This window comes from Trichosurus vulpecula, chromosome 6, assembly GCF_011100635.1.
Source record: "Trichosurus vulpecula isolate mTriVul1 chromosome 6, mTriVul1.pri, whole genome shotgun sequence".
Classification (NCBI taxonomy): Eukaryota; Metazoa; Chordata; class Mammalia; order Diprotodontia; family Phalangeridae; genus Trichosurus; species Trichosurus vulpecula.
The window spans coordinates 1,252,622-1,279,283 of record NC_050578.1 but is presented as its reverse complement, the minus strand read 5'-3'; the positions used below and the strand labels follow the sequence as shown (position 1 = coordinate 1,279,283).

At 44.2% G+C, this 26,662-nt stretch overlaps 1 protein-coding gene across 1 annotated transcript in view; it reads right to left on the bottom strand.

Moving 5' to 3' along the window:
* Positions 1–22,779: 22,779 nt before the first annotated feature.
* TUSC3 (tumor suppressor candidate 3) overlaps positions 22,780–26,662 on the bottom strand; it is a 48,904-nt gene continuing 45,021 nt past the window's right edge. The window contains exon 10 of the mRNA XM_036764921.1: positions 22,780–23,218. Within this exon, the coding sequence (XP_036620816.1) occupies positions 23,203–23,218 (16 nt within the window). The 3' untranslated portion in view covers positions 22,780–23,202. The remainder of the gene's footprint in view (positions 23,219–26,662) is intronic.

The following is a 26,662-nucleotide window of genomic DNA, read 5'->3' as shown; positions in this document are numbered from 1 at the left end:
CTTTGTTTTGGCTTTTACTTGTTTAGGTATCACCACCACATTTATGTCATCAAAGGAATTTGGAAGGACTCCTTCTTTGCTATTTTTCCAAATATTTGATATAGCCTTAGACTTAATTTTTCTTAAAAAGTTTAGTAAAATTCACTTGTGAATCCATCTGGCCCTGGGGATTTTTTCTTAGGGAGTTTATTGATGGCTTGTTCAATTTCTTTTTTCTAACATAGGGTTATTTACACATTTTATTTCCTCATCTGTTATTCTTGGAAATTTATAGTTTTATAAATATTCATCCATTTTACTTGGATTCTTAGACTTATTGCCATATAATTGGGCAAGATAGCTACTAATAAATGTTTTAATTTCATCTTCATTAATGGTAAATTCACCCTTTTCAGTTTTGATAGTGATAACTTGACCTCCTTTTTTAAATCAAATTAACCAATCGTTTATCCATTTTTTTTCATAAAACCAGGACCTAGTTTTACTTATGTTTATTTTTTTCTTTTACTTTCAATTTTGTTAATCTCTCTTTTAATTTTCAGGATTCCCAACTTAAAAGGGAATTTTTAATTTATTCCTTTGCTAGTTTCTTTTAGTTGCCTGCCAAATTAATTGATCTGTTCTTTTTACATTTTATTGATGTAAGTGTTAAGAAATATAACTTTTCCCCTAAGTACTGCTTTGGTGGCATTCCATAAATTTTGGCATGTTGTCTCATTTTGCTACGTTGTTATTCTCTTTAGTGAAATTATTGATTGCTTCTATGATTGGTCTTTGATGCACTCATTCTTTAGGATTAGATTGTTTAGTTTCCAATTAATTTTTATCTATTTTTCTATGGCACTTTATCGAATGTAACTTTTATAGAAGGTTAATTTAATATTTCTCCTTTTCTACATTTGGTTCTGAAGTTTTTATGCTCTAATACATGGTCAATTTTTGTGTAAGTTCCATGTACCACTAAGAAAAAGGCATATTCATTTCTATTCCTATTCAGTTTTCTCCAGAGGTCTATCATATCTAACTTTCTAAAATTCTACCCACCTCCTTAACTTATTTCTTTCTTATTTTTATTAGATTTATCTGGTTCTGAGAGAGGAAAGTGGAAGTCCCCCACCATTATAGTTTTACTGTCTATTTTCTCTAGTAACTCATTTAATTTTTTTTAAAGAATTTTGATGCTATACCATTTGGGGCGTGTGTGTGTGTGTGTGTGTTTAGTACTGATATTACTTCATTATCTATGGTACTTTTAGCAGAATGTAGTTTCCCTGCTAATCTTTTAATTAGGTCTATTTTGCTTTTCTTTTTCTGAAATCATGATTGCTACCTCTGATTTTTTTTTAACTTCAGCTGAAGCATAATAGATTCTGCTCCAGATCCTTACCTTTACTCTGTATGTTTCTCTGTATCAAGTATACCACTTGTAAACAGCATACTGTAGGATTCTGTTGTTTAATCCACTCTGCTATCAACTTCTGTTTTATGGGTGAGTTCATTCTATTCACATTCACAATTATGATAATTAGCTTATTATTAATTCATCCTATTTCCCCCATTTATCCTTTTCTCTCCCTCATTTACCTTGTCCCTTGTCCCCACCACTTCCCTCAATCTGCGCTTCTTTTTCTCAGCTTTCCTTTTCCTTACTTGTATGACCAGTGAGTTATCTTGACCAAACTCTATTAGTCTCTGCCCTGATTCATTTTGTACTCCAAGGCCAAACTTGACTGTCAGTCAATTATCTCTTGATTTCCTACTTTGGTATTTCAATCCCTTGTGATGAATGTGACATCTGTGTGTGTGTGTGTGTGTGTGTGTGTGTGTGTGTGTGTGTGAGTGTGCGTGCGTGCGTGCGTGTGTTATTTCTAGGAGATGTAGGTCTTCATAGAACTGATCAATTTTGGCCTCTTCAGCATCAGTGGTTAGAGTATAGACTTGTATATCAAAGAATAGTTAAATAAAATTAGTTACTAATTAATTGTTTTAGTATATAACCCAATGACAAACATAGAGATTCTTTGGAATACTTGATTTGGACCCAGAATGTCAAATATTTAGAAGCTGAGATGCTAATTACCCAATCTAGAGCTGCACAGACATTGCTCTCTGTGGGGTTAGGATTTATAACATCTCAAGAGCAGAGGAACAATAAATTGGAATACTACCTGCATGCCAGTGGTAATGGATGCCAAGACAGGGCATGATTCTAACTAATGGAAAACGTAAACAGAAATTTTAATTGGACTAAAGGGACTCCCAGGACGGATAATTTAGTCAGGAACGTGGGCAACAAATGCCCTTCAGAAACTTCTCTCCACAAAATGGTGGACCAGGCAAGGTCTCTGCTTCCATCAAAATCTCATCATGAGCAGACATGTTCCCAGAAGCTGTCCTTGTACCTTTATTAATCAGGTATTCAGTCAACATGTGGAGACTGACCTTAAGGGAGAGTAATTGAGGACATTGTCAATTATTTTCAAGTCAAGATTATTTTATATACATACAACACACATACATACATATACATGCACAGATACACATATATACACACATGTATGTTCGTTCACACGTGTGTATACACATGAATATCAGGTGTAATGAACTTAATCATTCACAAACACAAATATTTTAATAGACAAATAATTTTTCTAAAGGATTATGTATGAAACTGTTACATATAGCTTGTTTTTTGGGGGGGATATAGATTACATATTATGACAATACTCTTTTGAATTGCCTTTTGTTTTCTTCTGTGTGTGTTTTGTGGTTTTATTAACGTTATTTTCTGTCTTTTTTTCTTTTGCATCCTTATGACTACTCACTAACTAACTGCCTTCCTTGAATCAGATAAATAAAGCCAAACCAAACAAATCAACACACAGGCCACATCTGAGAAGGTCTGTCTCCCTTTGTACCACCGGCCTGTCACTTTTCTGCTAACAGGTAGTGAGAAAGCTTCATCATCAGTCTTCCGAAGTGACGATTGATGTCAAAGTTCTAAAGTCTTTCCAAGTCATTTTCCTTTATATTATCATGGAAATTTATGTCGCCAGGCAGATCATTCCCTGGCTTGTGCTCTTTTCACTCTGCATCAATTTGTATCCATCTTCCCAAGTATCCCTAAATCCAGAAGATTTGTCATTTCTGTAGACACAAGAACATTTCATAATATTCATTTACCATAATATAGAGACTCCAAATACCCTGGAAGAGGGTGTGAGGCTGATGACTTTTGCTTCACTTGAATCCAATTCACACACGAGTCAAGACATCACTAGTGATGTCATCGATCTTCAAAAATGAAGGAGGAACAGCAGCAACTCAGTAAGTGCGAATCACCTGGACGTACTGACCCTTCCACATCTGTGCACGTGTGATTGAAGAGACCGAGAAGCAGACGGGCAATGGCAGACGGGCAATGGCAGCCCTACTTTGGACACGCATGGGTGGACAAAAGTGCGCGTGCCTTCACAGACTTAGCCCGCTGTCTCACCCATGCCCCAGTGATCCCTCCAAGGGCACAGCCAAAGTTTTGTCCTCTGCACAGATGCCAGGCTAGAAGGTTTGCAAGCTACCCTATGCCAAGAGAGCACAAGTGACGGGATCCAGTACACTTGCCAGCAGAGGTCTGACTGGCAGTAAATATCCCGAGACCACCCACAGGTCCTCCCTGAAACGTTCAATGCTTTTGCGTGGGGGCAGGAGCCTGCTTTCACTTTGCTCCTCTCACAGCTTAATGTGTCTTTGTTCAAGCCCTTTCGTGGGAGAGGTTACTTCTCTCCCTGGTTCTTTCGGAGCTGTGTGTGGTCCCCCTCAAGCTGCTTTTCATGTTTCACATAAAAGGTCCTTCTGCTGTCCTTTCAGTAAATGAAATGTCCACATGAGAACTGGCCAGTGCCAAGGGCATCCAAAGTTCTAGCTGCAGGAATTCCAAGAGTTGGGGACTCCTTCCAGCTGGGGGTCCTCACATCCTGGCCTCCCACAACATACACTAGGCTTTGTCGTCATTCTTTTTTAAGACCGGTCCTGTGATTTCACAGGTATGAGGAAATCCCAGTGAGGGAACGGCATCCCCCAGCGCAGGTCAGTCTTCCTGGAAACTTGGAGTCTTGGCAAGGGCATAGAAAGCTTCACAGACTTGCCCAGGATCACTCAGTCAGTATATGTGGAAGGCTGGGCTTGAAGCCAGGTGTTCCTGACTCGGAGCTCACTACATCATACTACTTTTCTAAAACTTTCAGGGAAATACAGCTCACTCAAATGCAGGTTAGCCTAGTTAGGAGCATCCGCATGGGAGAGTAAAAGAAGTCTTCATTCCTTGCTGCAGTTGTACCTTGCTTTGGTCCTGAAAAGGGGTGCATGAGATGAGTGGGGATGGTAATGTGATAGGATTTTGACAACAGTAAGACCTGAGTGTGAATTTTGTCTCCACTACTTACAGGCTGCGTGACTGCCGTTGACCTTTCTCTGCTTTAGTTTCTTTGTCTATCAAATTGGAAAGGTAAGTATTCTTGTGGCACTTGTTAAGAGGACCAAGTGTCATATTGAAACAAATATTAAGTGCCTACTATGTGCCAGGCACTGTGCTGGCCTCTGGAGATAATATGTACATTAATGAAACATGTTTTGACTTGATGAGGTCACCAAGTGGGAGACCATAGAGAAAGAAAAAAAGGGGGGGCAGGAGGGAACTCTGGAGTACACTTACATCAAGGTTATAGGATCTTGTTGACCTCCAGAAAAGGGGAAAGAGAAGTAGCTACACAAATAGGAGAGCCAAGAGGAAGCAATGTCATGAAAATCCAGGAGAAAATGAATGTCCTCTTAGGTCAAGACTCAAATGAACATCGCTCAGTGATTCTATGGAGGGCATACTGATCTACTGCTGTATGGTTCCCTTTGGCCCAGTTCTGAGCTACTGGCTGCCTAGACCAAAGATCCCTCCCCTGAACCCTTCCTCATGTTTCTGTGTCAGCCCCGTTTCTCTGCTGTCCCTTTCCCACTCTACTCTATCCTTCCATTGTGCCCTCTAGAAACCCATCCTGTCATTAACAAACTGACCATTGCATTAGATGTGTGGCCTTCCCATCTCAAATTATTAGGAATATATTTTATATTCAAATTTTCTATGTCCCCAGTAGAACACAATTACACTCCTCACTGTCAGGGTCGGCTTTGTTTTTGTCTCTGACTCTGGAGCTTAGCCCAATAACTATAGCACATAGTAGGCAATCAAAAAACACCTGCTTAATTGAATGGAAAAAATAATAAGGACTTATAAGGGATTGTTTGATTGGGCAGTTCAGAGACTAAAGGTCACTATGGAAAGACGCAGTTCCATTTAGTGATGGGGTCAGAAGATTGGAAGCACTTGAGATGCATGGTGGAGACAACAGGCAGGCAACTGTTTCCTAGGAATCTGCCAGTGAAAAGACCACTTAAAAAACTTGAAAATGGCTATCACATCTTTCCTGAGTCTTCTCTTTGGGCCAACCATCTGGCATTCCTTCAATCTGTTCTTATAATGAATATCAAACTCCTTCACCCTTCTGGACACCTTGCTCAAAACACTGCGCTTTGTCCATGTCCTTCCTAAAAGGGCTGAATATAAAATTCCAACTACAAAGTATTACTGTCACATTTGAATATCGAGCACCCCTTAGTCACTAAGGTCCTTTCCAACAATAAATCCTGTTCTGGCCGTATGGTGTGAAAGATGGACTTGAGGGAGATGGTCAGTATTTTCATTAGATAAGAGGCACAATTGTGACTAGATAGACCTGACTTCTTCATGAAGAAGAAGATGGCAAAGATATCACAGGCTTTCATACAACCCCTGCCTGCAACAACACACACCATTAACACTGGCACAAGACATGAAGAAGCCCATCCAAGATTCCAGGCACCCTATAACAGCAATCTCATAGCCATCCTTCTAATGAATGATGCCCTCTATGCCTAGTCCACACTATCCATTACCAGTAATGTGTTGCCATCTGTTTACACACAACGTATGTCTCTCCATTGCTCTGTTTCTTCATCTATGACCATGAGTCTCTTTCTCCCTAGCTATATTCCTCCATATCTCTCTGGGCCTGGCTGTCTGCTTCTGTCTTTCTGTGTCTCCCTCAGTCTGTCTGTCTGTCTGTCTCTGTCTTTCTGTCTCCCTCTGTCTCTCTCTGTCTCTGTCCCTGTCTCTCTGTCTCTCTCTCTCTCCTTTTGCTCCCTGGATCACCTACAATTCTGATTCTTCAGGGACTGTGATGTCCCATGATTCATGGTCACACAACTCAAAGAATATCAGTGTTAGAAACAAATTGGGCTTTTTGTTTAATCAGGTGTAAGCAGAATGGCCTTTGTTTTCTTTGAGTGACTCAGTTTATATTATTGAGCCTTGCTGGGTGCTGGGCCCTAGGCTCAGAGCCCTGTTAGGTGTGGAACCTTGGTGGGGTAGGGCTAACTCCAGGGAGGGCCTAGTTTACATGTCTGGGATAGCAGAGGCTTTTTTCCCCTGAACTAAATGAATGTTCTGAAGTTTGGGGTGCTGGCTTTTTCCCCTGAACTAACTGAATGCTGTCTGTATGCTTCCCTGAACTAACTGAATGCTGTCTGTATGTTGGATTGAAGTAAGCTTGTCAGCCCCTTCACCTTGCTTCCCTCGATTAAGCAAATCAAAAGAACCTGTGCTTTCCCAGTCAACCTCTTCACCTTGCTTAAGCAGATCAAAGAACCTGTGCTTTCCTGGCATGCCAGCAGAAGCTGTGGGTGGATCTAGCTGGATGGTTAAAAACAGCTTCTGTTGGAGCCAGAGGCAGCTACAGCTGAAGCTGAAGCAGGAGCTGTCAGTAGCAGAGCTGACCTATGTGTGGATCGAGGAGTGCTGAGCAAGGACTTGAGGCCAGTGGGTAATCGTTTTACCATAGAGGGGAAGAATGTATATGATTTTGCTTTATACCATCATTCTTCTCTGTGGCCTCCTGGTTACTCTTGTGAGGTAGACTTATTGGGCCTGGAGGCTTTTGATCCAAATATCAAAATGGGGATGCTGGTTTGTGGGTCTGTTACTCTGGAGTTTAAATACATGCTTTAATTCTTCTGCCTCCTACCTTGAGAATTCCTTATATCCTGCAGTTCCGAACCTTTCAGACATATATATGATTCTCTTTGAAATTATAAATTCTGCCTTCATAATACATCAGGGAGAAAGAGTCTTTCTTGCCAATGCATTGAACCCATCCTTCTTCAATTCTAAGCCAAGTTCATTATGCACCTAAGGCTCTATCCCGATTGACCATCTCCATGTGCCACCTATCCAATTATATACCGTATGGTGGACAATTAGCACAATCCATCCATTTGGGTTTTTCTGTGGAGAAAAGGATGTGGATTAGTTCTAGAGAATGAACTTGAAGGATGACCCACAGGCCTGTCCACAGCAGTGGTATTGATGCGGGTGGACTCCTGTGGAGGGCTAATGGGAAGACATCCCACATAGGCTGGGCAGGCATTTATGGGCTAGGATCTGCCTCAATGGTGGCACATTGGTAAGGTCATGGATCCATCAAAGAACTGTAAGCAGACTTCAGCCATCAACAGTTCTGTCTGTATTTGTGAAATAAAAATGGAGTTTAACTGGTCAGACTCTTACCATGATGAACAGGGGCAATGTCTTTGTGTCTCCCTAGTAACTGATCATGGCTTGTCACTGGTCTTCAGTCAACAAACAGTAAGCATGTATGAAGCACCTACTATATGTCAGAAACTTTGCTAGGTATTGGGAATATGAAGACAAGAAGCACCTGGGCCCTGTCCTAGTTCTGTGCCCAGTTCTGTAGATTGTCTCAGTTGGCTACAACCCTTCTTTCTTATCCTCAGCATTCATCAGAAAAGATTTAGGAAATGAAAGGTCTTCTTGCATTCAGAGGCACATTTTTAATTACCTGTCAGCAGGGAAGGCTGAATGGTGACAAAGAGCTGAATGATTGGACTCCAGCAGTGCAGTCAAAAGATCTAAGGACATTCAATTTGGTTAATCCGGTGAGAATTAATGTTGAGTGTTGGACATCTGAAGGTGGTTTTACAGGCAAATGGAGGCACAATTATTCATTTGAAGGTCAAAGGGAACTCTGAAAAGGCACAAAAAGTCTATTTGAAAAGGCTATCCAAGCAGGACGATAGCATGTGGCATCCTTCCATCAGCCTCGTCTGTGGATATGATCAGTCAATCACTGGTGAGAGTAAGGGAGCAGCATATTCCTGCACCTGCTTCCATCTCAGGCAAGAGAAGCAGTCTCCCTTTACACAGGGGTTCTTAGCCTGGGGTCTAGGAATTGGGCTTTTTAATACTTTGAAGGCACTCTTTCAATAAAATTGGTTTCCTTTAAAGCCCCATGTATTACTTTATGCATTTAAAAATATTGACCTGCGACGATGTTCATGGCCTTCACCAGACTGAATACCAAAGGTGAAAGGTGTCCACTGATACAAACAAGCTTCAGAGCCCCTGATTTGGAAAGCTTTTTTGATGGCAATCTGTGGCAAGTTCAAAAAACCAACCTATCAATCCAGAAATATTTATTAAGAGACTAGTAGGTGCCAGCTTCTGTGTGAGGTGCTGGTGTTACAGAGACAAGAGCAAAACCATCCCTGCCCTCAAGGAGTTTATGTTGTAATGGGAGAGACAGCACCTACATACAGCCTACCTACAAAATAAATACAAAAGTGGTGGCAGAGGGGCAGGCATTCCAGGGAATATCGTATACAGTAACAGCAGTATGGTTTTAAGAGTGACTTTGAGCATCTAAGTTATTTTGTTTATTAGAAATACCCAAATTAACTATAAAGGACATACGAAGAAAGATACTATCTGCACCCAGAGGAAGAACAGATAAATAGAAGTACGAAGAGAATAATTTTACACACACACACACACACATGTAATAACATGAGCATTTTCTTGTCTATTTGGAAGGAATAGCAAGTTATGTATAGTAGATGTGCAATTTCATCTTTTTATTTTACTATGTTTTAGAAATGCTTGTTTTATGCCATAAATTACAAATAAAATGTAATTTTTAATTAAAAAAAAGAAATGGGGGAGGGAAACATATTTATGTATCATCTCCTGAGGACCAGACACTGGGCTAAACTCTTTACAAATTGTATCTCATTCAGTCCTCACAACAATCCTGGGAGGGAGATGGTGTAATTATCCCCACTGTACAGACAGGGAATCCAAGGCAGACAGTCTTAAGTGAGTTGACCATTAGTTTGCTCAGCTGTTAGAACCTCTCCATGTGGAGAGATGCCATCCCAAGCATTCTGCATAGGCTGGATTGCCCTATTACACAAGGTAATCTTGGGGAGGGGGGACACTAGCAGCTGGGGGAACCAGGAAAGGCCTCGTGCAGAAAGTACTTCTTGAGCTAAGCTTTAAGAGAATGTAAAAGTAGGAGTGGAGTGGATTCCAGACATACATACAGAGAGACAGAGATGGAGATAGAGACAGAGATGGAAATATAGACAGACAGAGAGACATTCATGTAAAAACAAGAGAAACAGAGGCAGTAGAAGAGGAAAAGAGAGATGAACCGAGAGACAGAGATTTGCACTGCCAAGACCTTTCCTGGCATAGGGGCTTGGAGTGGAACAAAATAAAATTGTTGATTTGCATTGTTATAACTCCCCAGAGCAGTAGAGAGACACACAAACTTGACAAACTGATCAAAGAACTTCTCTTGGTTTCCCCCTTGTGACTCACAGTCATCATCCAAAAAGACTCCATCCTTAAGCAAGCCCAATGCCAGGCTGCTCTGGGGGCTCTGGCTGCTCCAAGGAATCACGGGCAAATGTCATGGTCTCCAGATCATTTCTCAGCATGGTTTCAGCTCCAGGTTTACCATTATGAAGGGGATCTAAATGCATCTTTGGAAATAATCATTTGTAAAACCACCGTTTTGTGACATATTGTTTACATCTTTTGATCCAGCATTCCTACTAATGGATCTAAACCCCAAAGAGGAGAAAGATGGCAAAATAAAGACCGCGTTTGCCAAAATATTCACAGCAACGCTTTTTTAGTAGTGAAAAGCTAGGGCAAGGGGAGGAAAGGTAAGGTGTGTGCACAACAATCTGGAAATGGCACCATAAGGAATGACAAGGGTAAAGAATTCAGAGAAGTATTGCAAGAACTTTATGAATTGGTACAGTGAGAGAAAAAAAAATAAACAGAGCCTAGCTGACTGTAAAATTGGGATAACAGCACCTACCTCGCAGGGTTGCTGTGCTTAGCCACTGCCTGGAATATGGTGGGTGCTGTAGAAATACTAGCAATATTACTATAATTACTATCACTACTATTTCTACTACTATGAGATAAGCAATGGGCATGATGATGGAAGTGAATGTAACATTGAATGGCATCAAAATTCAATAGCAAGAAATGGCCAAGCTTGGGTCCAGCTTAGTAAGGTCCAAACGCCCTCCCTGCCTTTTGTCAGGAAATGGTAAACTACAAGGGCGGGCATTCCCTTACGCCATCAATCACTATCACTATACTTGGACGGTTTCTCTCGACTGCTCTCTTGCAGGAAGGTACAAGGAAGACAGAAGTGTTTCCTGGGAAGTGACAGATGTGAAAAAACTAAGTAACAATTGAATCCCTCTGATGCAGCATGGGATATCTCATGAAGTATGATAGGTAGAGAGAGGTGGGGGCTCTAGCCTCTTCTGGTGGGCTGTAAAGGACATGTGTAACGGATCATGATCTCCTATTTGGTTGCTGTTGGGTCCCCGGGACTGGAAGCTAGGTGGCTGACCCAGGAAAGTGACCTGAGTCACATGTGGGAAAGGCATGACCCCCAATAATAGTAATTAATCATTACAAAAGGTTAGTGGTAGAAAACAGAACCTCTGTTTCCCCCCAGCTCTAAATTATATGGTCTAATATTTATGGGCTGATCTAGGAAGCTGACAAATATTTTTATAATACATAATATATATGGATATAATATTACAAATACTACATATTATATAAATATTATATAATATATAAACTAACAATAACATTGTTGTAAAAGGGAAAATTAGTTTGAGTTCCTCACAACAATTTATAGAAGAGCTGCTGAACACAAGCAATACGTCTTTGTTGGGAGTGGCCTTTGGAAGGAAGTGGGAATAGAAAGCAAAGAGATGAGCAAGGCATCTTTGAGCAGAATTTGGCATGTGAAGGGTGTCCGTGAGCCTTCCTTCTATCCCCTTCACCATTTTTCTTGGCACCTTTATTCATCATTCTCCAACAGCAGCCAAATAAAGGTCTAAAAAGCTCAGAGTTTTTACATAATCTTTTTATCTATAGTTATTAATGATTTAGTTTCTTATTAACTTGTGCTAAAGAATTTAAATGGAGCACTCAGGATTATGAAATAATGACGGAAACAAGTCATTTTGACAACAGAGAAAGTGTATTCTTTTATTAGGTTTCTGGAGGAACAGGTTTTATTGGGCGGAGAAAATGTGTCAGGAAAGGTAGTAAGTGGCATGCAATGAGACAGTTCAGAAACAAGCTCTTCCTACTCTCCATGATGAGCAGTGATGGGCTCTTATTTTAATCACATGCTGAGAAGCTGATTTATGTGCATGTTAAAATGAAGCCAGTGTAAACACCCTGGAAACATTCATTGTTATTTATGCTGCCTGGAATTTCCCATTAATTTTATTTGAAGCTGGCATAAGGGAAATTTATATTTGTAGTCAAATAAAAGTCTTCAGTTCTCATTCTTCATTATAGATGTTCTCTTATCCAATTAGAAATGTTTTATTTTATTTTGGAGATCATAATCGTAGGTTGAATGGGGAGGGGGTGAATCTTCACCGCAGGGTATGGATTTATTCTTAGCTAGTGTCCTCCTCTAATGCCTCAGTGGGGTCTAGAGGTGATCCTGGGACCCCCAAAGTCATGGGCAGAGCAGCACTGGCCTTGGCAGCTCCTATCCAACTGGAAAGACTCCAGGCCTGATGACTGATTGCGAGTCTAAAGACCAGACTCATCATCGACCTTGGCTGAAGTCATTTTAGTGTCTTGTCTGGGTCCTTTTTTTTCCCTTCCAAGAAAAGTGGCTCTGCCTTCCAGGTCACCTCCCAGCAGACATGCCTTGCTTGTCTGCAATGGACGGTCTTCCCTGACCCGGTCCTCAGAAGACATCCTATTGTCTTGGGCTGCTGTTTTCTGTTTCAGCAACACGGGCTCCCTGCTCACTGACGCTTTTTCCAATGTCTCCCTGATGGATGATGCCTGCCCTGAGCGCCCGGAGGGCTTTCTTCTGGTTCACGAAGCTGCAGCTGTATCAATAGCAAGACACGATGCACAACACCATTAGGACCCAAACGAGCCTGGCATGGTGGGGCTCCCAGAATTGCTCCCGGCCACCGAAGCCCCCACAGATGTGTTTGCTTTTTTCCCCTCTGGTCGGGAGAAGACCCAATTTGTTGTTGCTGTTCAATCAAGTCGGACTCTTTGTGATCACATTTTGGTTTTCTTGGCAAAGATCCTGGAGTGGTTTACCATTTCCTTCTCCAGCTCATTTTACAGATGAGGAAACTGAGGCAAACAGAGATAAGTGACTTGCCCAAGGTCACACAACTAGTAAGTCTCTGAGGCCAGATTTGAACTCAGGAAGATGAGTCTTCCTGACCCCAGGCCCGCTGCTCTATCTACAGCTAGCCACCTAGCTGCCCCAAGATGCAATTAGTTCAAGGCTAATAGAATAGAAAGAAAAATCAATATAAGGCCGGGGCCCACTCAGCCAAAAATACATTTACCGTCCATGAGGAGACTGGGCTTGCGTAGTGCTCACACATGAGAGGCGCACATAGATGTAGCCAGGGCTCATGAATGGAAAGGCAGCTCATGCCCATGACTATTGCTGGTCATCCAATGAGCATTTATTGAGCACCTACTATCTGCCAGGCACTTTGCTAAGTAAGCACTGGGCATACAAAAAAAAAGAGACAACAGGTAAACAACTCTGTGTGACCAGGATGTAGACAGGATCAATAACAAATAATGAAGTGAGAAGGCACTGCTTCCTCCTGCACGGCTGTGTGACTCCTCTGGTTGCTGCTGGTGTCATGGTGGGGAGCAGGAAGGAGTCCGGGCTGGCGCTTGTGCCCTGTTCTGAGCTTCTAGACTCCTCTCTTCAGAATGACATGGGCCAGTCTGCTTGGGCCAAGTCCCAAGTGTGAAGGGTATAAACAAGAAAAATGTTTCCTGTTACCACTACTTTGCTTGTCTGCTCATCCACCGCCATCCTTTCTCCTTCCTGTGGATGTCTTTCCACCAGCACCATTTGGCACCACGGTTCAAGATTAATGGTCACAGAGTAACCTTCCTTGGAAAGCCCATAGGACCTGGGCATGAACTGAGAAGATCATAACAAGAATTTCTCAATGTGCATCATGCCTATACTTTAGAACTATGTATCCAGAGTGCTTTCGGATGCCATGTTTCCTGCTGAAGCCCATGGGATGCCTGTGTGGCTGACCAGACCATGGAGCTCTGGGAAGCTGAGAGGTAGATGACGCAGGATGGAGTAAGGAAGTAGAAAGTGGGAGAATGACTTCATTCTCCTCTAGATAAGTACTTGTCATTAACTTCTTTGTCTAACTTTGTCTCTACTTCAGCCCCCAGTGTGATGGTGGAACAGTCATGTGGGTCTGTGCCAAGTCAGAGAGACATCTCAAGCAAGCCCAAGGATGAGCCATTTGTCTGTTGTCCAAAGCTCAGCCTAGCCAAGGGTAGAGTGGACAGGGCTGGCCGCCAAGGCTTGGGCCCTAGAAACAGGAAGACTGTGAATGTGAGAGTGTCCTAGGGGAGAGAGTGGGGGTTCAGTGGATTTTTGAACCAAGCAAACACAGGTAACATCAAAGAGACAAACCACTTAAGGCCTTAAGGTACCTGATAGTTCTTTTCTATTACAAATTTCTCATTTTAACCCTGAGAAAACTGAGGTCCACAGAGGGTGAGTCACTTGTCCAAGAAACCAGTCAGTCAATTAGTGTATATTGAGCACAAAAGGTACTGCCCTAAATGTTGGGCATGGAAAGGAGGGAAGGCCAAACCAAAGCCCAAACCCAGACCAAATGGTCCCTGTCCTCCAGGAGCTGATGGGCCAAGGGGAGCAAGCTCCATACAGACAGGAAGGAGAGTGTGAGCTGGGGGTGGTGTCAGAAGAAAGCAGGTGCTGAGACTGAGGAGGACTGGCAGCTGCTGCAGAAGGTGGCAGGAGCTGTCCAGGAAGACAGGAGGCAGTGGTAAGGGGAGGAGGGGTCTTCTCCCTCTGAATCCCCTGCTGTTTCAGGGTGTTGGGGCTGTAGGGAGTTACGGGAGACATTCCAGTAGATGGGAAGGAGGCTGTTCTCTCCAGCACCCACATTCAGAACTCAGCTTCTTTCACTTGGAAATTAAAGTCCAGAACCCAGAGCTGTACCTTCCCTAATTAAAAGTGGAACCAGCCTCCCCGGAGAGGATGGAGGATCCATTTGATTCTATTCACCAAGCCTTGATTAAGCTGCCGTGAATGTGGAGCAGGCTGATGGCTGGCATTTCTCAGTGCTCTCAGCTTTACAAAGTCTCTTCCTCACATATCACAGGAGGCAAGTCAAACTAGTGAAGGGTGAGCATGTGTGGGGGCTCTGAGCCCTGCTGTTGCTGGGCCACATGCTCTCTGGTCCTTGTCTAAGGGACATTCACTCCCCAACAGCGACTCCTGGTTGGTCTTGTGGTTTGTGGGAACAAGGGGGAATTGAGGCAAATATAATTAGTGACAAAGGTGGGAAGAGTGGCCTGCCTCTGTGATCTCTAAGAAGTAAGAAAGGGGGGGCTGTTCTGAACGTGTCCAATAGCCAAGGTGGGGGGGGTTCTCTTGTCTCCCCTCCCTTATGGCAGCAATGGTGGCACATGTGCAGGGCAGGGAGAATGAGCATTGGTCTAGATGGGCCTCAAACCCTGCCTGATTCAGTTTCTGTAACTTTTCCTGAGTCTAGGACATGCGTGGTGAAACTGAGAAATAGCCACTTCAGCCCTTTGAGCTACCTCCTTCACAAAGCCAGAAGTCAGCTTACTGGAGGCTGGTGGCCCCAGGGCGGGCAGGTGTACCCTCTGATCTCCACCCTATTCAGGGACTAGACGGTCATTCTGGAGCCCTGCCTTTGCCAGGTTGGCCAGAAGCCCTGGCCCTTGGGCTGCTGCTGTAATGGGGCAGGCTAGGGTAAAAGTGAAATCCCTTCAACACTTCCATGTCCTCTGGGAGACTTCCTAGCTCTCACAGAAGATTAGAACAGGAGTGCAGAGTTACTGGTTCTGGTTGGAGGTGTGTGTCAGTGCGCGCTTAGGGGTTTTTGATGTTTAGCATTTCTTTTCATAGCAGAGGAAAAGGCTGTCCTGTCCCTGGCATCTATTACTCTGTACATTGACTGTCTTTCTAGAAAGGACACAATTCATTCCTTTTGGTGAGGCCATGAGCCACACTTAAGCATTATCTAAGAGATCTTCCCCACAACTCTGGAATGGGGGTTCAATGAACCAAAGAATTAGACAAAAAACTCCTCAGGACTCAGCCTGGTCCTTGTGAGACCAGAGCAGAAGCCCCTTATGGGAGAGGGGCATCCCCTGGGTCACAGGTAACACCAGTATTCTTATTCCCATCATAGAGATGAAGAAACAGGCTTCAGGAAGAATAGTCACTAAGATAGTAAGCGTTAGAAAAAGGATTCCTCCTGTTGCAGGATAGGACAGTATTTTCCTTGCCACAAACCATGGCTGCCTCAAATATCTTCTCCACCCCCTTCCTCCTCCTCCTCAAAATTCATAAAGGTTGGGTCTGTTGTCTTCTACATCAACACTTACATAGCCTTTCTCTTCCGCAACACTCTTATTGAACACACAGCTTTCATTCTTGTCACCAGGGAAGACCACAGGACGCTGAGCCTTGCCAGGGCTTCCCCCTCACTCAGGAAGTGAAGATGATGCTTTGCTTTGGGAAGTCTTCCTTTGGATCTTGGAATCCCCACATTCCCTGGAGGTGGCTTCTGCCAGCAGAGGTCAGAGGATGAAATGGAAGTTGGAGGCTCTTCTCCAAAGAGCGAATGCCTCCAAAATCTATCTCATTTGTCTCCCTTACCCACTCACCCCCAGCCACAACTCTTAATGCCCCTGAAAGCCATTTCTGGAAGGCCCTGTGACCCTGAGAAGGGAGGGAAACCTGGGGCTTAAAACACTGAAATTTGAATTGACAGCTAATAACCCTCTAATTATTATCGCTGGAAAATATGGCTTAAGGCTACAACCGTGGGATTGGGGTGGGGAAGACGCTGGACTTGGGATCAGGAGGCCCAAGGTCAATTCCTGGCTCTGACACTTACAATCTATGTGACCCCTCCCTGCATCTCAACATCCTCGTCTGTAAAATGAAAGGGTGGGGCTACGTGATACTCGAGGTTCCTCCCAATTTTTAAAGAACATATATTTCTATTATCTGTTATTCCCAGTCCTCTGTTCTTTTATCTTTTGTTCTTTTATTTTTCCCACGTACAGTCGTTTCTGTCGTGTCCAGTCGGACCCCATTCATGACCCCATTTAGGGGTTTTCTTGCCAAAGACACTGAAATTGTTTGCCGTCTCCTCCAGCTCATGATGAGGAAATGGAGGCAAACAGGGTAAAGTGACCTGCCCAGGGTGACATAGCTAGTAAGTGTCTGAGGCTGGATTTGAACTCATGAAGATGAATCTTCCTGATTCCAAGCCCAAAGCTCTATCCACTACACCACTTAGCCGCCCTTATTTTTTACATTTGTTTTTTTTAAACTCTGAATGCTAAATTCTCTCCCCCTCCCCCTCTCTCCCTCATTGACAAGACAAGCAATTTGATATAGGCTATACATGTGCAGTTGCAAAACATATTTCTGTATTAGTCCTGTTATGAAAAGTAAAAGAACAAACCAGAAAAAATAAAGTGAAACTATTATGCTTTGATCTGCATTCAGACTCCAACGGTTCTTTCTCTGGAGGTAGACAGCATTTTTCATCATAGGTCTTTTAAAACTGTCTTAGATTTTTGTATTGCTGAGACTGGCTGTCATTCACAGCTGTTCATCATACAACATTGCTATTACTACGTACGATGTCCTCCTGGTTCTGCTCACTTCACTTTGCATCAATTCTTATAAGTCTTCCTAGGTTTTTCTGAAAGAATCCTTCTCATCATTTCCTATTGCACAATACTATTCCCTCACAATCATATATTATATTTGTTCAGCCATTCCCTAACTGGTGGACATCTCCTCAATTTCCAGTTCTTTGCTACCACAAAAAGAGCTGCTATAAATATTTTTGTACAAATAGGTCCTTTTCCTTTTCTAAAAAATCTCCTTGGATTACAGATCTAGTAGTGGTACTACTGCTGGATCAAAGGGTATATGCACAGTTTTATAGCCCTTTGGGCATACTTCCAAATTGCTCTCCAGAATGGTTGGATCAGTTCACAACTCCACCAACAATGTATTGGTGTCTCGATTTTCCCACATCCCCTCCAATATTTGTCATTTTCCTTTTCTCTCTCAGTAGCCAATCTGGTAGGCATGAGGTGGTACTTCAGAGTTGTTTTAACTTTCATTTCTCTAATCAATAGTTATTCATAGCATTTTTTCATGACTATAGATACCTTTGATTACTCCACCTGAAAACTGCCTGTTCATATCCTTTGACCATTTATCGGTTGGGGAAAGACTTGTATTCTTATTAATTTGACTCAGTTCTCTATGTATTTGAGAAGTGAGGCCTCTATTGAATTTTTTCCCCTAGTTTTTCTGTTCTCCTTCTAATGTTGGATACAGCGGCCTTGTTTGTACAAAACCTTTTTAATTTAATGTAATCAAAATTGTCCATTTTACATCCCATAATGCCGTCTCTTGTTTCATCTTAAGTTTTTCTCTTACCCATAGATCTGATGGGTAAATTATCCCATGCTCCCCTAATTTGCTTATGGTATCACCCTTTATGTCTACACCATGTAATCCATTCTACTATCTGCATCTGCTTGATGGAGGAGTTCATCCCATTCACATTCACAGTAACGATTACTGTTTTTCCTGCCATTTTATTTTTTCTCCCTCCTTTCACCCTGTCCCTCCTCAAAATTGTTTTGCTCCTGACTAATCCACCCTTCCTTCTACCAGCACCCCTTTCTCTTACCCCCTTCTCCTCTCACTTCCCTAAAGGATAAGATAGACTTTTATATTCAACGGAATGTGTATGCTATTCCCTCTTTGAGCTAATTCCAATGAGAGCAAAATTCAAGCATCAGCCACCACCCTGCTCATCTTTCCCTCCACTGCAAAAGCTCTTTTGTGTCTCTTTTATGTGAGATAATTTACCCCATTCTACCTCTCCCTCCCCGCTTTCTCCCAGTGCATCCCTCCTTCTCACCCCTTAATTTTTTTTATATCATCCCATCACAGTCGTCACACCCATGCCTTCCATCTGTGTATATACTCCTGACTGCCCTAATAATAAGTTCTTAAAAGTTACAAGTACCAACTTCCCACATAATACTGTAGAGTCTAACCTTATTGAATCCCTTAGTGGTGGTCTCTTCATCAGGAATGCTTCAAAGTCCTCTAGTTCATTCTATATCTACTGTTTTTCCCTGAAGGATTCTACTTGTTTTTGTTAGTGATTCTTGATTGTAATCTTGGCCCCTTTGCCCTCTGGAATATCATATTCCAAGCCCTTCCACCCTTTAATGTAGAAACTTTTAAATCTTCTGTTACCTCGGCTGCGGTTCCATGATGTTCAGATTGTTGGCCCCTTGCCGGTCGTTGCCCTTTGCTTCCGCATTGGTCAGTAGACACTGCTCTAACTGTAACTAGATGAGTCAGTCACCCTCAAGGCATGGGATCCATGTAAATGGCTGTGTGACCCAGGGCAAAGCATTGAACCCCTCTGTAAAATGTAGATGATAATGGCACCTACCTGAGAATCAATGGGGTCATACTAGGAAGCATTATATAACATATAGCTGTTTTTACTGTTTGTGTGACCTTGGGCAAGTACTTAACCTCTTTTAGACGGTTTCCCCATCCACAAAATGGTGATGATAGGATCAGCTCCCCAATGTTGCAGTGACGTATGCAAATGACTTTGAAAACCTCAAAACGCTGTATCAATGTTCACTATTATCATATTCTATTATACTCTGTCATATCTTATTACATCAATGCTTTGTATATTATGCCATTGGATCATATTATATTACATATCATACCATAACATATCGGTAGGTTCACAAACGATGGCAGGTTTACATGAAAACCTGCTTTGCACCTTTCTCTTCTTTACAAAATTGGGCTTTTTCTGCACATTATCAATCCTCTTTTCTTGCCTAGAAACAGCTCTAGGTGCTGAGCTTCAAGCCCTCCCGCTAGCGGTGAGACACATATCCTGGGGATAACAAACACCACTCCGATGATGGAGCACAGTAGCACCAAAGAGTGGCTATTTTCGTGTGACCTGTCCATGCTCGGGGTTAACTAAATGTAGAGTAAAATGGCTAATTATAGGTATGCTTGGGTGCCCCCTCTTAGTCTAAAACTAAGAGGATATATCTGGAATTATTACATGGAGAAGCACCTGAAAATTTGGGAGGAGCCAAAGAATTTCCTCCTGCAGACTATTAACTGGAAGCCAGCTGCTCCTTACTTAGTGGGTGGAAGATTTAGGAAAAAAAATAAAAGATGGAACTGCCAAAGTCCCTTCCATCGAGAAGCCAAAAACCTGTGACTGTTTTTTGCCATGTCCATAGAAAACATGAAGGGAAAGATAAGACTGTTCAAAGTTTCTGAAAAGTGCTTTGACAATACAATTCCTTTTTTCAGGAAGTGAAAGTTCAGGGCTGATTTTTGTCCTTCCTTTCTACCAGCTCCCAAACAGACATTCTGGTATATGTAATTGAGAGGAACAAGCTTTTCCTCTGGGCCTGAAAGCAAAGTGCTTAGCAGGTGGACTGGCCCACAGGAGGTGCATGCTTAGTGATTACTATTTGGATCTTAGAGCTGGAAGGCAGACTTGAGCACTGCCTGGGAGTTCTTAAGGGGACACAGACAGGTCTGTTCAAGGTAGGTCACAGCTTTTGGAAGTATATTTATTCTTGTTCATGGGGATTAAACTTGTGGGGAGGTGGGGGAGGGAAGGTTCAGTTAGAGAAAATTGCTTAATATGACGGAGGGAATTACTCATGGCATGGAGCCATAGGACTAGCTACATTTGGGTCTTATTAAATAACATTAAGCTTTAAGGAGTAACAAGTTGTTTAAAAATAAATAGTTGTTTACTACAAGCTGTACTTTCTGCATGTTGTGTATCAGGAAAAAAACAAACAAATAAACCCACCCACTATTGTTAGAAGAATCAGGTTCCGTATTTGTAGAATCTTTTTGGAGGAGCCAGAGACCAGTATCCAAAGTCCAGTGGTTTATGGCTGGTGGGTGCGGTTCCCTGAGAACTCACTACAACTCACGGTGATGTTCTCTCCTTGCTGCATCATTTCAGCCAGTATTTCTTCTCTGAATTAGGGAGTGAACCCTAATCGCTCTGGCTCTGGAGTGGAAGCTGCTAGGAGGCAGAGAGGAAAGCTACTAGATTTAGGGGCAGGGAGACACGAATTTGAATCCTACTGCAGACAGTAAATAGCTCTTGGGTAAATCTTATCACCTCTGTCTCAGAGCACCTACCTCCTAGGGTGGTTGTGAGGACCCAATGAGACCACATGCTGCCTTATTAGCCCAAGATAATTTTACTCAAGGGCAAGAGGCCGTGGACCCCAGTGGGGTGGGGGCAGGAATCAAGGGGAAAGGTCACCAGCTCTCCCTCTGCCCCCGCCTCCCCACCAGCCAGACTGACCATAACAAGGATGGTTACTGCAGTGTATCATATGGGGGTGTTGAGGGATGGTTGAAGCATCATGACTGGGCTGGGAAGCCACAGGGGGTGGCTTGGCTGCTGGGGGGACCCAGCAGAGGTGGCCTGGCACGGGTCGATGGAGGGCTAAGCAATGAGAATTGAGATCAGGGAGGTGTCTAAACTGGCTGCTGCACAGGTCTGCTTTCCTTGGGGGCATGTTTCCTGGGGAGTCCGAGGGAAATGAGATGGTGCCCACTCACTCACATATGAGGGGTGGAGGGGAGGATTCTGTCCCTTGTTTTCCTCTGATTTGTTCTGCTGACAATTCAATGTTTACTAATTGGTCTGATGGCCAGAATGCCCTGGCCCTCCCAGGCCCAAGGCCCAGAGCAGCAATGTGATCCCAGAGTGGATTGAATACCACCACCTCCCTGACAAGAAGATGCAATGACTGGTCTATCCCAGAATGGCTGGCTACCTTCCTTCTCCCAGTTCTTTCTCAGGCAAACGGCCATCTCACCTTGCCTCCCCCACACTGTACTTAGGAAATGCACAAACATTTAAGAGGCCAACAAGGTGCAGGTGGAGGCCAGAAAGCCCGACAGAATTACGGCCAAAAAGAAGGGGCCTTTCGGTTGGCTAGGACAAGGGAGAGATGGGTCCTGCTGCCCTCTAACCTGGTCGGGCCACACCTGGCAGGAACATATGCACGGAAGCACATCCCAGGATCCTGTAACCCCAGGAGGGACATCGGGAGATGGAGAAGACTGACAGTTATTGCATAAAATGGCCCAGGGCAGCACTGGGAGAACGAGGAGCTCCGCTTGGAAGCATGGGTGGGGATTACACCCCATCCAAACAAAGCTCCAAAAGGAGAACCAGGCCCTTCGATGCACAGAGCGGCTTCCTTGGCTTCCTATTCACGTAGGTCTCGGACCTGATTACCCTTGAGGCTCTAGCAGTCCAAGACCAGGAGGAGTCATACACCAGGCAGGAATCTGGATGAAACAGATGGCTCTGTACAGCTCCCATGGCCTAGCCTTTGCCTGAAGTCTCCCACTGCCTCCCTTCCACTCAGATAGCTCTAATGGTTAGGAGGCAATTCCTGCCCTCCAGTCTGAATCTGCCTCCGCAAGTGTCCCCCCCCCCCCCAGGGGCTAATCCCACTTCCTGAGGGCAGACTTTCCACTACTAGAAGCCTCACATGTCCACTTTCTCCCCACCCTTCCCCCTCCCCAATCAATGTCTCCTCTGATTGAGGTTCAATGTCCTGAGACCCTCCCAATTACTTCATCTTCTCAGGACACCAGTACTTCCCAAGAGGTGAAGGCTGGAGCTGTGCAGCAGCCCTCAGGTCACCTCCTTAGACCTGGACACCGTGCCTCTCTGAGGAGAGCCAAGCCTCCATCTGTTTCTCTGGGCTGCCAGTCCACCAAACCTTCCAGTTCAAATGGCCTCCTTGTCTGGCCCCGCCCCACCTCACCTCTCTCATGTCCTACTTAGGAAAAGTTTTCTTCCTCAACCTCTTCCTCCATCCCTTGATTCCCAGAATTCTAGCTCTTAGCCCTCCCTCTCAGTTTGGGTCACCCACCCATGACAGACTCACTGTAGATGCCCATGGATATCTCTAAAGGATGCACCTGGAGAGATACTGGGTTCAGGCTGGACCCTAAGGGGGTTCTGAAGCTAGGGAGGCCCTGACTCCTGTTAAGTCCTGGGGCATGAGTCATAGCAGCGGCCCCAACAAGGTATTCCATTTGGGAGCATCATCGACCACCTGGGCCCCTCCGCCAAACCTCCTTCTCCCCCAAAGACAACACTTTGTGAGAGCTCAGTGACTTTATCACAGCCACAGGATGAATTCACACACATAGAACACAGATTTCATGCACACAGCTTGTGTCTGAGCCGCTGGCAAGAGAACTTACACCAATCATGCTTGGGTTTCTTTGACCAATTCCTGAACAATCCAACCCCGTACCACGTACTGGAAATAAATAATACCCTCACACCGCTGTCTGGCGCGTCCTCTGTAAAGGCGGCGTTCCATTTGGCTGTCTTTCCAAAAATTAAATGTTCTATTATTTTCACTAGCAAAATGCACAATTAATCACATACAAGATGAGTCTAACTTATCACAGTTACTGGTGGAACCACCAAACATCCTAAAGAATGAACACTGGGATCAGGATCAGGTAAAGTTTATCTTCATGGCAAACATTCATCTTGGGCAAATCCTGCAGGATTTCATTTAATTAAAAAGCTGCAAAAGAGAAAAAAATATTAAATGCTGCTAATAACAACAGCCCTATCCCCAAACCCCAGAATAAATAAAGCTTTCCAAACTTACTCCATATTAAACATTACCCCCAAAATGTCAAAACATCCAATTATAAAAGTGATGGAAGGATTGTAGAGAATCAATGACACCTGAAAGTTAAAGCTGAGCTGTTCAGTTCGGTGCTCCGCTAAACATAGGGGGAAGAAGGTGGGACAGTTGGGAGGAAGCTGATCAGGTTCCCATGGTCAAGGCCTAGAGGTCACTGACGGGAATGAGGTGGGGGAGGTTTGGGCGATGGGTGGAAAAGCCCCTGGAAGGTAGAGAGGCTCCCGGAAGGCTCATGCTTTGAGGAAGACTTCCTTGAATAGGACTCATCAGGAATGCACATGCACTTTAAGGGCCACAGAATCTCACTTTATGGCCTGGGGCTATTTCTTCTATGGTATGTGCTAGTCAAGGCTAAAAACACATGGTGGCCAGTAGCATACTAGGGGCTAGACATCCTGCTTGTGGCACCTTTTTCTGGTCAGGAGTCGCCCACAGAGCTGAGCCTCTCCACATGGATACAGACATAACATCGCAAACTCAGTTCAATTCACTGACTGAAGGTCTGCTGGAGTAATGCCCAGCCCAGTGATAGGAGCACTTAGCCAATGTTTGTATTGGCAGGAGTCAAAGGAGAAGGTAACATTTCTGAATTTTCAATTCCCTCACAAAGGATGAATATATGTATGACTCAGACTGTCTGAATTTATGAACTATTAAAAAAATTCATGGGAGCTTTACTCATTTTCATGTTTGGAGTATATAGCTTTCTGGCAAACTATAAAATCCAGATAAATCTAACAAAAGAAAACAAAGAGGAGACAACCCGTTACTGAGTTTCCTACCTATGTTCATGAGTACTCCTTTTCCAAAGGTTCAAAAATTAAACTTACAGAGACTAACTCATTAAAAATGAAAAACACATCATTTTATGTTACCTATTCTCAACTTCTCTAAAACCTCTAAAATGAATTTAGATGCGATGAGAGGTTTTTAGCTAGAGAGACCAGCACCTTGTTTACAAATCATCTGGCAGTGGTATTTCAACATATTTGGTCTCAAAACTTTTCAATTCTACTTTATTTTATGCCTTTAAAACCATGATTCTGAGAAAAGGTCTTCAGACTGCCCATGGGCTTGGATATACAAAGAAACGGTAAAGAACCCTGGCTTAAATAATGTCATTCCCACGTAAAGAAATGGATGCTATGTGCTTGAGGCCTTCACTAATGTCACAGGCTGGTGGCCTAGAGAGGCTAGGGGCATAGGCCTGACCACACAGGAGCAGGACCAGACTCCCTAATTTCACTCCTCTAGAGGCTGGCTCAAGGGTATATAAAATATTGCCCAGATAAACAGCATCTCAAAGCCAGAAGGGCGTCATCATGGGGCTTGGTGGGCCGATGATCCTTCAGGGAAAGGGACTGGCTGCTTAGCTCTGCTGTGGGTCCTAGTGGGAGGGCACCAAGCCACCATCTCCTCTCTCATTTGTATGATTAACCATTCACATAAGCACCTACCCACCTCTGGGCACAGAAAAACCCCACCCCTTCACACTGGCTCCTCCAGTGCCAGGCAGAATTTGGGCAGGTCCAGCTGCTCCCAGAGAGTGATCTAAGGTCCACCTCTTGGCTACAAGTCAGGTCTCCAGGAAATCACTGAGCACTAGTCACTTAATCTGAGCCTGTGGGGCACACGGGTTATTCCCTGCTGCTCTCCCCTTCAAAGACCTACATTGGTGGAGTCTGCATGGTGGCAGCGCAGCTCTGGAGGTGGCCTGTTTGGGGGGCTTTCCCCAGCAGCACTTTTTTCATTTCCCTGGGAATTGTGCATATCAGAGAAAGTCTTCTGAATCAGATTCTGCTGGAGGTGTCTGAAGCTATCTGTGCCCCAGCCTGTGAAGGCTGGTTAAGACCTTTCATAAATTCATACAGAGAGAGGAGTGGAAGAGAGAAGTGTCCCTGCCAGTCCTCACTGTCACTCTCGGTGACACCCTGTATTCTCCTCTTCTCTTCTATCTCCTGCTTTGAATGGGGGTAGCCGCTCATGCCCACCTGCCGGTCCTAGAGAGCACCCTGTAGGGGGTAAGTGCTCAGGGGCAGGGCCCCCAGCCAGGTAGGTGTATGCAGGAAGGTGTCCTGAGGACACCTCAGTCACCAGCATTTCCTCACCCAGCTCATGCTGTGGGCACCAAGGTCAGCCTGGAGATGCTTCCTGCTCCCCTGCTTTTTTCTTCTTCTGTCCAACCTCATGCTATGGTGTGTCCTGTGAGCCCGTAAGTCACGAGCTGCTCCCTGGGTATCCCACCTACCCAGTGCCAGTCTCAGGGCTCCATGCCTGGCATCCTTTGACTTCTTCCCTCACAGATGGTATTCCAAAGCACAAGGAGGATTCCGAGTCCCCTACGAAGCATTGTGGTCTGGCTCCTTCCTGACTCCGCTACAAGTTTCCCAACCTGGCTGTTGGCAGTTCTTGCCTATTCCCACCTCCAAGGTAGCCAAGCCTATGGTATTTTGTTTGATTTTGTAAATTTGGAAGGTTCATCACATTCTCCAGATGCTGGGTTCTGTATCTCCATTCACTGCATTTTCTCTGCGGGGGAGTCTTCGGAGAAGACCCAAGGCACCTGGAGGAGGCGAAGACCCAATCACATCAGCACGGCAGGGTCTCTGCCTGCCATGTAGCTGCCACTCCCTTCTGTCCTGGGGCTCCCTCACCAGTGAGGCCAACATGCTGGACACAAGAATGGCACATTTCAAGCACCCACAGCTAAGTTACTGCTTCTAGACAGCTCAACAGCTGTGGCTCCTGGCCCTTTCTCCCTTTCTGCTCTTCTGGAGTGGGCACCATGGAAGTGGAAATGGAAGGGGCAGTAAAGGCCTATGGGCCATTTCACCGCCAACAGTGGAGCCCCCAGGAGAGGCCTATTCTGAGCTTGGCCAGCCACAGAAAGCACATGCAGCCTGTTGATGGGCCCACAGCCGAGGTCCTTCCAGGCTGGAAGGCTTCCCCATGGCTTGGACTCGGCTAGCAGAGGGAAGCACGGGGGAGGACCGCATTTCCATCTGGGCAATGGTTCCATCTCATGGCCAACTTTATTTGCATTCTACGATCACTGAAAATCCAAGACGTGGTCTGATGTGAATCTGTTACATAATGAAGATACACAATCACTCCTTTCTGTTTCTGTGGGCATGCAATGGATCCTTCTCTACATTTAATGGTATAACTAAAGGCTCTCACAGTTAGGCTTCTAATACCTCCTAATGTAACTCATAAAAGTGCACGGAACAACTGAGTGCCACATAAGCCCAGTAAAAAGACGAATAAGAAATGTGACTTATTTGGAATTTATTTAGAAAGTGTGTCTAGTTCTAAGAA